The 11,681-nt window shown below is 48.6% G+C and overlaps 1 protein-coding gene across 1 annotated transcript; it reads left to right on the top strand.

Annotated features, from left to right (window-relative positions):
* The first annotated feature begins 8,952 nt into the window (after window positions 1-8,952).
* On the top strand, window positions 8,953-11,100 carry htr1b (5-hydroxytryptamine (serotonin) receptor 1B). The gene has a single exon (XM_086156412.1). It carries the CDS (start codon window positions 9,041-9,043, stop codon window positions 10,376-10,378), a length of 1,338 nt encoding a protein of 445 aa, XP_086012538.1. The 5' UTR covers window positions 8,953-9,040; the 3' UTR covers window positions 10,379-11,100.
* The last annotated feature ends 581 nt before the right edge of the window (window positions 11,101-11,681 follow it).

Genomic DNA, 11,681 nt, shown 5'->3' with positions numbered 1-11,681 from the left:
ACATTGTGCCCAAGTGTTTTGAACATCATCCCATTGGGATCTGCTGCTGGAGTAATAATGATAATATTTATTATTGTTATTATAACTACTATTATTACTATCGCCATCATAACAACAACAACAAATCTCATCATTATTATCATTATCTAATATTGTTAGCTGTAGGATGGAGTGGGTGACTGTTGTTCTTGACTCACCCTGGAAACGTCCTGGACATCGAGAAAGCGTGATAACATGGTTTGCACAAGAAAGAAATATTCATAAAAAAGAATTCCAGATATGGGCCATTCTTTCATGTTCCTGTACCAGCAGCTGTTTGTGGTTCTGGTGCTCTGTATCACCCCCCAGTGGAAAGATGAAGAGCCAGCGAACACGCAACAGAGAACCGTCACGTTAGATGTTGGTCCAGTGTCAGCAGTCCAATTTTATGCCTCCCTTCTCTACTTTCTTGCAAAAAAAGGGCCCCAAACTTTAAAATGCAGTCCACAGCGATGAGCCACGTGTGTGAACGGCCAGTGGATCCCCGATACACTTGTAATCTTTCCATGTTTTTCCTGTGCTGCTCCGTCAGAGGGCTTGTGTGGGATCGCTTTGGCAGTTTGACACAGTCAGATGGACTGTGTTATACTTAACGCATTCTTAGTCATACACAGTGCCATGCTGAGTTTATCTGAGGGTCATCTCATTTCTACTAGTTTGTCAAATTCAAACCTCTTCCCGGGGAAACATCTTGTTTCATCTTCCACTAATGGCAAGATGAGTTTACATCTCCATCCATTAGTGGTATTATTCAATCTACAACCAACATTTGGGGAAAATACTCAAAGTAAACCTTCTGAATGGATAAGAATATTTGCCAAGAGTCCTTTCTGCTAACTGGTCATCAACCCGCAAAGCTCGCCTTTCTTGTCCTGTCAAACAAGAAGCATCAACCGTTCAAATGTTGTGTGTTTTCAGAGCTTTTACACTGTTTGCAATCTGTTACCGCTCGGCGATCCTCGCATAATTGTTAAAAGGAGGCCGTCTGTGATGGAGTATCTGTATACAGTGGAGCTCGCAAGGAGAAGGCCATGCTTTATGCAACAAATCCTCAGCGACTGACACGATCGTATCCCCGCCGCCGCTTCTTGAGTCTGTTCTGTGCCGGCCTGCCCGGTCTGCGTTTCCCACAGCCCCCACTTCCCACTCAGGATGGCGCTGATGGAAATTGTGAGTTGACCGCTCTCCTTCTAAATGGACCTCGACTGGAGCCAAGAGGAGGCCGACCGCAGTGGAATAGGACTGTTTTCAATCTTCGTTCGCCCGGCTTTTGTCCGATTTTATGCGGGGTATAAAGTTTATGCTATATAGGATAATTATTTACTTCAGATGACGTTGTGAAAAACATGTATTAATTTCCTCAGCTGCAGCCTGACATGAATACGCTGCACAATGCACCCAGAGGGTCTATTGAAAATGGGGCAAAAGTGCTCCAAAAAGTGGCACACTCCCCTGCGTGGCGGCAATAGCTCCTACATGAGATCACCGGATTTGGAAAGTCGAAACCCCCAAATCCTCAGTTTCTGAATGGAAGCCAATGTCTCTCCCGATACAATTTTAGAAGGAGGGCCTTGGAGAGCTGATTGGCAGAGCAGAAAACACCATATGCCATCGGACCGGGCCGGGTCGCGCTGCACCGGGAGGGTTCTGGAGCTCAACGCGCGCCCTATATTTGCTTTTCTCATTGTGCTCTGAAGCCGCTTACAGATTCCAAGGAGACACGGGGATATCAGCAAAATGGCAACGCATTCCATCCATCCACGTCCATCGAATAAATTTTTTAGAGCAATGTCTACTTAACATCCAGATTTGATGAGATTCATCAGGAGCGACAAATTCATTCGTTCTCAGTCACACGTCATATACAGAAATACAGCTATTCACATGTATTATAGAGATGTACAAGCATTCTGTGTTACGGATTTCGGCACAGGACTTTGTACCAAGATGGACTGGGTTCAAAACAGCAAGCTCGCTTCGCCCAATGAACAGGTTCGGACCGGGTAGGGGGAAGCAGGGCAGAAACAGGAAACTAGGCTACAGCGGTAGCATACATCGACAAGGGAAGCCCGGTTGGGTCCCGGGCGGCTAGACGGAAGGTGCTAGAGTACATATCGACTTGAGGAAGCCCGGTTGGGGACGGGCCGGTTGGCGGAAGGTGCTAGCATACACCAACAAGGGAAGCCCGGTTGGATCATGGGCGGCTAGGCAGGAGGTGCTGGCATACATCAGTGAGAGAGGAAACCTGGTCAGGAACAGGAAGCCAGGTGGCCAGGTGGAAGGCGGTAGCATACACAGAGAAGGGAGGCCTGGACAGAAATGCATGGTTTTACGGCGCCGGGGGAATCGAGTCAATGGGGAAGACTGAGGGAAATTGGCGAAAGATCTGGCAACCAGTGAGGCTCAAAACGATGGCTTTTAAGCCCTCACCGATTGCCGGAACCAGTACCGGGTGTGCGCTCCCAGTGTACGGCAATCCCCTAACTTTCACACATTCATTCACAGATCTATCTCCAACTTACATTGTGAACCACATTTCCTATCTAACTGTCTCCCTCCTCGGCTTTCTGCACATCCGCCGACACCCGCCCGCAACGCGGAAACCATGGAGCACAATTGGGGTCGTTTTCAAAACCTTAAATCTTTAAAGCTTAGGGGAGGAGAAGCGGTCCACTGAGTAAAAGGGTCAGGTGAGGTAAATAAAGTCTAACCGGAGCCATAACACCAGAAATCTGCAAAAGTCTTGCATGGGGAATGGAGAGCAGGCTGACAGAATAGATGGAGAGGAGGGAGGCGGCGAGGCTGCGGGAGCCAATATACATTCAGATGGAGAACACAGTTGCAGGAGGAGGAAGCACGAGGGTATGGAGTGCATCTGAAACAAGGGAGGAGTTATACACTGTAATAGCACAGGAAATGTTCAGATGATGAGAAAAAAACATGAGGGGAGGGATGACACGCAGCATTCAGAGTTTCCAAGGGGGTCTGGGGTCGGTGGGTAGCTGGCACTGAATAAGGTTTATGTGCAGTAAACAAAGGAAGGGTTAGATGCAGCATCTTTGCATGCTTGACCCAAACAGCAGAATTGTTTTTCGTAGAAAGAGGCGCTGATGACGGAGACGCCGGCAGCTGGTATTAAAACCGGTGCAGCATGAGTCGAGGAAGCTAAGCTAGTTTGCTGGTTGTTCAAAGATCCAGGTGATCCCATCGCTGTCCGCTCCCTTTCTATCCCGTCTCATTTCACACTTGGATGAGAGGAGGCCTTTTTCCCTACAACGGCGGTTTTGGGGTGGGCTGCGGCGGCGGCGGCGGCGGCGGTGGCGTGGCGGCAGGGCGAGGGGGGCATTGTGACATCAAGGGAACTGCCCTGATTTGGGTTTGTCCTATTTGCTTTTTGGTTGCAGCAGCTGTCAGCTGTGGAGGACAGAGATCATCCCAAGAATGTGTTGAACTGAGGTCAAAGACATTTGAGTTCACTTTACGATGTAAGGTTGCAAATTATGAAGTAAGTTTCTCTAATTATTTATACTTCAATGAAGCAACGCACTCCTGTGACATTGAGTAAAAAGCTTTATGGGAATTATTCCAAAATGTCTGTTTTCTGTTACAAAATCAGTGGAGGAATGCAATTTGTAGGAATACAAACTCTGTTTTGGATTCGATAAGAACTGATGACAACACGATGCTCCATGGCTCATCGAAAAATGTCGAGAATGGGCTTCCAATGCATCACTATGTGATGCTCAAGTAAAGTTCTCCCTTTGTCATGCGGTTGACGCATTGGGATGAGCACGTGTTCACCAAACAAATGCAGGAAGTTCATTGGAGACCCTAAACTTTCCAGACGTGTAAATAGTTGTATCTTCATACATGGCCCTAGGCTCACCCTGCGTCTGCTTGTGATGCCATTTTAGCTTTTCTGAGCTTCGTGTTTTGGGTTTCATGGCCGACCCCCCGCCACTGTCAGATCATTTTACGTTTCCTGCTCAGAGGCGCAGTGAAACGTTAAGGCTGGTCTTCGATACAGGTCGTGACCACGGCGACGTCCAGGAATCCTCGGACCTGTCGAAACCTCATACATGTTCTCCTGTAGGCCCGTTCCTGCTGCGTGTTCATGACAGCAGCCCCTCCTCAGAAACTCCACGTCATGAAACTGCGGCACCCACCTGGCGTAACAGGCACCAAGTCACGGTGCCCAAACACGTATCACAATACTTACAAAGCAGACATGACTGATATTTCTCTTTAAATCTCATCACATGTGGTATAATGGGGCTCACTGGATACCTTATTACCTGACTAAAAATAGGATGTTTGTTGGGAGGATGGGAGATTGGATGGAGGCAGGGACCGAGCTTTGCTGCAATGTGTTTTGGAGATGAGGGGAGATTACGAAAAAAAAAAAACGGTCAGAGAAATTGTCAGGCAGCTGCAGGGGGGGAAACTGGGGCAGCCATGCTGAACTGGTGTGCTCATAAATACCCCCCAACCATTTTAGCAAGCCTCAAATTTGACTACCAGCGGCCACACATGCCGGCTTGACAAGATGGATTACACGCTTTCGGTCACGTCTCGGGGACGCTGCTATGTTTTTGCATGCTTTGGAGAGAAAAACCAGGAAGGGAGGCCTTTTCTGTGGAAACGGCAGGGTGCCCCCCACCTCCCCCCGCCCGTGCATTATACGGCCGGGCGGCCACGGTTAGTCAAGGGGCGCAATCAGGGAGCCGCAGGAGGGGTCGGGCTCCCCGAGCTCCGCCCGAGCCAAGCCTGGATTCAAAGCAATGGCGTTTGTTTGTCATGCCCGCCTGCGTTGGCGGGTGGGGGTTCAGGTGCAGTCGTCAGAGACGCTCCTCGCAGTCACAAACCGACGATACACAATGTACTGACTTTCTATTCAAAAACTGTGACCCTCCATTCTTCTCATTGCAGACATCATCCAACAAACATGGTGTTTATCAAACAGCACTGATGGTTCCAGACCTTCTTCTCCTACAACAATATATAATATTTTATGATATATTATATTATAACAATATATCACAAGAAGACAAAATACTTTTGAAGGTATTTGGTTGCGCTTTTGGTGGGATGATCTGATGTTAGCCTTCCAGCAGGGCTCCTTCCTGGGAGGTTGAAGATGGTGCCATCGTCCAAATACTCCACCGCCATACTTGCGTCAAATGTCTATTCAAGCTTTATGAATAGATACATTTTAAATTTGAGGTGTCATGGTGATTTAAGTAGATCGACTGCACCGCCACCACACGGAAAACATATCGTTTTTCGTAAAGCTGCGTTGAATAACTTCACCGCCCCAGAAGCATTCAACTTGGTGGGAAATCAGTGCGGACGAGAGCCGTCTTGATGTTCATTTTTTAAATTGCATCTTCGGGGAGACGGCTGGCATCTCGGGGAGACACCTCCCACCCACTGTCGCTTCGGTAGCATCGCACCCGACTGCCTGGTTTCAATCCCAAATACAGCCGAAAAAATCCAGACCTCCATATCCATATTCTAATTTAACGTTAATATATAAACAGTGGGGAGAACAAGTATTCGATACACTGCTGATTTTCCCACTTGCAAAGCATGTAGAGGTCTGTAATTTTTAATCATAGGTATGCTTCAATTAAGAGTGATGGAATCTAAAACAAAAATCCAGAAAAACACATTGTATGAATCTTAAGTAATTAATTTGCTTTTCATTGCATGACATAAGTATTTGATAGATCAGAAAAACAGAACTTAATATTTAGTTCAGAAACCTTTGTTGGCAATTACAGAGATTATCTGTTTCCAGTCGTTCTTGACCAGGTTTGCACACACTGCAGCAGGGATTTTGGCCCACTCCTCCATACACGTCTTCTCCAGATCATTCAGGTTTCGGCACAATCGCTTTGCAATATGGGCTTTCAGCTCCCTCTAAAGATTTTCTATTGGGTTCAGGTCTGGAGAGCGGCGAGGCCACTATGGTGTTCTTGGGCTTGTGCTCATCCTTTTTCTTCCTCCAAACACGGGTGTGGAGTTTGAACCAAAAAGCTTTGTTTTAGTCTCATCAGACCACATGACCTTCTTCAATTCCTCCTCTGGATCACCCAGATGGTCATTGGCAAACTTAAGTTAGCCTGGACCTGTGCTGGCTGGAGCAGGGGGACCTTGCGTGCGCTGCAGGAGTTTAATCCATGACGGCGTAGTGTGTAAGTAATGGTTTGCCTTGAGACTGTGGTCCCAGCTCTCTTCCGGTCACTGACCAGGTCCAGCCGTGTAGTTCTGGGCTGATCCCTCACCTGCCTCATGATCACTGATACCCTGCGGCGTGAGATCTTGCATGGAACCCCAGACCGAGGGAGAATGACCATCGGCTTGATCTTATTCCATTTTCAAATAATTGTGCCTACATTTGTTGCCTTCTCACCAAGCAGCTGCCAATGGCCCTGTATCCCATCCCAGCCTTGTGCAGGACAACAGTTTTATCCCTGATGTCCTTACACAGCTCCTTGGTCTTTGTGGAGAGGTTGGAGTTTGTTTGAGTGTGTGGACAGGTGTCTTTTCTACAGGTGAGGAGTTCAAACTGGCGCAGTTTGAACAGGTAATGAGTGGAGAACAGGAGGGCTTCTTAAAGAAGAACGGATAGGTCTGTGAGAGCTGCAATTCTTACTGGTTGGTAGGTGATCAAATACTTATGTCATGCAACAAAGTGATAAAAAAATGATAAAAATGACAGACCTCAACATGCTTTGCAAGTGGGAAAAGCTAAAAAATCAGCCGTGTATTGAATGCTCGTTCTCCCCACTGTGTATATATATCAGATAACGTTAATCTCCCCACTGAATATCAACGTATTAGTATATATAAACATATATAAGCACATATATTTACATACACACCTGTACATATACACATATGTGCGAATGTACATATATGCATACATATATATTGTATCTGTATACATATACACTTATATATACATATACACAGATACATTTACATACACAGATATATATACAGATACAAATACATGTGTATTTATATACATACATACTGTATATGAATACATATATACACATATAATTAGAAACACACACATATATACGCGTATACACATACAGGACTGTCTCAGAAAATTAGAATACTGTGATAAAGTTCTTTATCTTCTGTAATGCAATTACAAAAACAAAAATGTCATACATTCTGGATTCATTAGAAATCAACTGAAATATTGCAAGCCTTTTATTATTTTGATATCGCTGATCATGGTTCACATCTCAAGAAAACTCAAAAATCCTATGTCAAAATATTAGAATATCATGAAAAAGTAATTTTTGTTTTTTTAATTACATTACAGAAGATAAAGAACATTATCACAGTATTCTAATTTTCAGAGACAGTCCTGTATATTTACACACGCGCACACACATACATGTATATTTATATATAAAGACACACACATAGATATATACTTATATAATATGAAACTTATATGAAAATCGATATTTGGCGCAGAATATCAGCTGATGTGCAGAATCCCCGTGTGTTCTGGGAATATATAGGACTGTTGTGTAATTGACAGTCTCTGTTGGGAGTGAGGCACGGCGTCGTATGAGCTGCACCAAAGACGAACGTTTAAAGACATTTTCCGCGGACCAGAGAGGAGGTGAGGAGATGTGTGCAAAACATTGGTTTTCCAACTTATTATTTAATTTGGATGAATAATGCTTTTTAAAATCCACCTATTTGAATATTTAAGCGCTATTTAAGCACAAGCCATTTTTCGACACAAAAATCCTTTTATTTTCTGTGGTAGTTTTGGAACTTGACCAATTTTTTTTCTTCTTTGAGGGGTTTCAAGAGCCCGCCGTCCATTATCTGCTGAAGCTCCGGAGAGCTCAGATGAATGCATCGTTAATTTGCACTTCAGTGCGATACTTGGATCTGCGTGGAACTCCAGATACTATCAATATTCTAAACAGTGCGTCACGAATACTCGCTCCGCCATCAGGACAAGGCTGATCAGCTGCTTTCATCGGGTGAAGGTCAGTGGTGGTTCTTGGCTCGGCACCGTGAGGATGATCCGTCGGATCTCGGCCGCAGTTTCTGCTCCACCATCTGGATGTACAAAGTCCAACGGAAGAGCCGGAATCCGGTGTAAAGGACAAGCCAGGGATCCAGGACGTGAGCTTCCTGGAAGGTAAGGACCTTCTCTGTGGAGCTCAGCTGCTCCACCTGTGCCCAAACACGCCCAGAGAATCGATCTTCTGGTTGTGAGAGAACGATCGATCGGTGTGACCCCACACTCAGGTGTGAAGAAAGATCATCAGCCGGTGTAAAAAGAAAAGCTGGAGAAGATGGAGGTGGGTTTAGCCGCCGTGTCCGGTTTGGAGACGCTGAGGAGAAGACAGGAGGAACAGCTGGAGGCTTCAAAGATGAAAATGTTGGAGGTTCCTCTCAGGGAGCGAGGGGGATGAAGAGGATCAGGAAGGGGTCCATCAGAGGGACAGCACATGTGAGATGTTCAGGAGATAAAGTCACACTTGGACGGTTTGGACAGAGGAGAGATGGTGAAGACTTGGGTGGAAGCATGCTGGAGGTCTAGAAGGAAGACCAGGGAGGAGAATGAAGGCTGGAGGGAAAGATGACGAGAAGTTAGGATGCAGAAGAAGCTGCCGCCCTTGCGTGGACATCCACGGCCGACCCCAAAGGTCCTTTGGACGTCATTGGTTGCCGCGGATCAGCATGCAGACCACTGCAAGTGACACGCACACGTACGCGCACGCAGGCTCCACTGTGAGTGTGTGTGTTCTGCAGGTGTTTGAGAGGCTCTGGGCGCTATGACCCAGCGGAAGGTGGATCCGCTCGTTTGATGTCAGAGTGTGTATAAAACCGGGACTTCGCGTGGAATTCTCACTCGGAGAAGAAGTTCCACGGAGGACGCGGGACACGTCTTGCGTCCGCGCCGTTTTCCGTGCGCCACCGAGGATGAGGAGTGCGCTCCGGAGGATGGATGTGCACGCCCGAAGTGCGGATCTCGGACATTGACGCGTCTTGTGAAAAGACGACGCGGGAGTTTGTTGTCTTTTATAATTTCCGATTGATCCGATCGATCCGATGGCAATATCTCCGATCGGATGGCGCCGATCGCTCCATCGATCCGGCGGGGGTGGGTGAACCGGCGCCGGCGGGTGGATGCAATGTGGATGAAATGCGCCGGCGGAGCGAGCGGAAGTTACGCAGCGCGCCGGAGCCGATGGAGCGGCTGAACGCCACGAACGACAGTTCCGCCGCGGACGCGTCCACGCAGGACGGCCTCGCCGCGCGGCTGGGCTTGGCGGCGGTGCTCGGAGCCGTCACCCTCGCCACCACGCTGTCCAACGCCTTCGTCATCGCCACCATCTCCCAGTCCAAGAAGCTGCAGACTCCCGCCAACTTCCTCGTCGCGTCGCTGGCCGTCACCGACCTTCTGGTGTCCATCCTGGTGATGCCCATCTGCGTGCTCTACACGGTCACGCACACGTGGACGCTCGGGCAGATCGTGTGCGACGTGTGGCTGTCGTCGGACATAACCTGCTGCACGGCGTCCATCCTGCACCTGTGCGTAATCGCTCTGGATAGATACTGGGCCATCACGGACGCGGTGGAGTACTCCAAGAAGCGCACGCCGGGACGTGCGGCGGGGATGGTGGCCACCGCCTGGGTCATCGCCATCTCCATCTCGCTGCCCCCGCTCTTCTGGAGACAGGTGAAAGCCGAGGAGCTGACCAGCTGCAGCGTGAACACTGACCACATCTTCTACACCATCTACTCCACCTTCGGCGCGTTCTACATCCCCACCTTGCTGCTCATCGTCCTCTACGGACGGATTTACGTGGAGGCCCGCAAGCGGATCCTCAAGCAGTCCCCGAAGAAGGTGGGGAAGAGGCTGACCTCGGCGCACCTGGCCACCAGCTCTCCCTGTTCGGCGGCCTCTGCCGGCTCGCCCCAGAGCGGGAGGCCCGACGTCCCGTCCAGCGACACCGGCTCCTCCACCAGCGAGAGCCAGGTGAAGGTGACCGTGTCCGACGCGCTTCTGGAGAAGAAGCGAATTTCTGCCGCCAGGGAGCGAAGGGCCACCAAGACCCTCGGGATCATCCTCGGTGCCTACATCGTCTGCTGGCTGCCCTTCTTCATCTACACGCTGCTGGTGGCCACGTGTGTCACGTGTTACCGGGACGAGCTGTTCGACTTCTTCACCTGGCTGGGGTACCTGAACTCCCTCATCAACCCCATCATCTACACCATGTCCAACGAGGACTTCAAGAAGGCTTTCCACAAACTTGTGCGCTTCAGATGCTGCGACCGCTGATGTAGTTATTTGTGCAATCGTTATCATCGTTATTATTTCGGTCGCGTAGGTTTACCGATGAGGCCGCGGCGGGGAAAATCCGCTTGCGCGCGATCGGACTATGAAACAAATCCGTTATTTTCGAAGGTTAGTGAGAGCGTACGTTATGCAAAGGGGGTTTTAGCAAATCCCGACGATGGCTTATGGGACGGGGAAGGGGTTGTTTATATGTCAAGATGCTTCGGCCACGCTTCCACGGGTCAGCTGACCTAGATGCCCGACACAGCGTAGACAAACATCCCGTCCGGTCGCGTGCATTTAAATATTAATATTATCTATATGGTCCCTTTGCATATTTCTGCTCATTAACCCATGCAAGTCCTGTGTGGAAGAGCAGATCTGCTTCTCGCTGCCGCCCTCCACCACCTGAACAGGGCGACCGCAGGACAGAAAAAAATGATCCGTGACATCAAAACACAAAGAGCTGCGGCTGATGTTTACCCGGGCACTGCGGAAACCAGTTTTTTTTGAGCAGCCTATTTGCTGCTCCGCCCCTCTTATTGGCGTGTCATACGTTTTAACGTGCGCTGCGATCAACCGTCTCTCGGCCACAGGGAAGGACTGGACACTCCGGCCCTGTGGAGCCGCCTTCACTACGCGGGTTTGTTACTGTCAGCAATGTGTGACATGAGATTATGTCGCTTGTACGCTCACCTTGACATTCTTCTGGAGATGTTGTGCAATAAAGGCTTTCAGTGGTGTGTTGCGGCTGTGATTTTCACCACCGTCTTTTTCCTGCAGGTTGAAAGCGGGGGGGTCCATATATTCAGCAGCTGCCACAGCTCAGTGGATCACACAGGAAACATCAGATGATGCTCTTAGCGTACTTCAAATATTCAGAAAGAGCTGATGTCCACATGTACGCGCACACACTCAGGATCCCCTATACATATTTTCATTCACTTCATTGCACGTGAGCATTGATTGCACCTGAGCAGAAGGAAGCCCAGAGCAATGCATTTCCCCAGATAGTCAAACTGGAAGCTGTGATGGCTGTTTATTTCATATCAGTGATCCGCTCCATCTGAGAGTGCGAGTTTACACACACACACACACACACACACACACACACACACACACACATATAGTTCCACATTAGTGAGGCCAGAGCTCAACGAGCAAAGTCTGCTTTTCTCTGCTGGGCATCAGAAGTTCATGCTTGCAGCTCAACAAAAGCATGAAGTGAGAAGATGACACTTGACCGCTCTGATGCAGGATTTGCATTTTCCTGCAGAGGAGGGCTGAAGCGCATTAATAATGCCGC

This window comes from Fistularia commersonii, chromosome 1 (genome assembly GCF_037954325.1).
Source record: "Fistularia commersonii isolate RoL2024-O1a breed Wild chromosome 1, RoL_Fcom_v1.0, whole genome shotgun sequence".
In the NCBI taxonomy this organism is placed as follows: Eukaryota; Metazoa; Chordata; class Actinopteri; order Syngnathiformes; family Fistulariidae; genus Fistularia; species Fistularia commersonii.
This window is presented reverse-complemented; position numbering and strand designations above follow the sequence as displayed.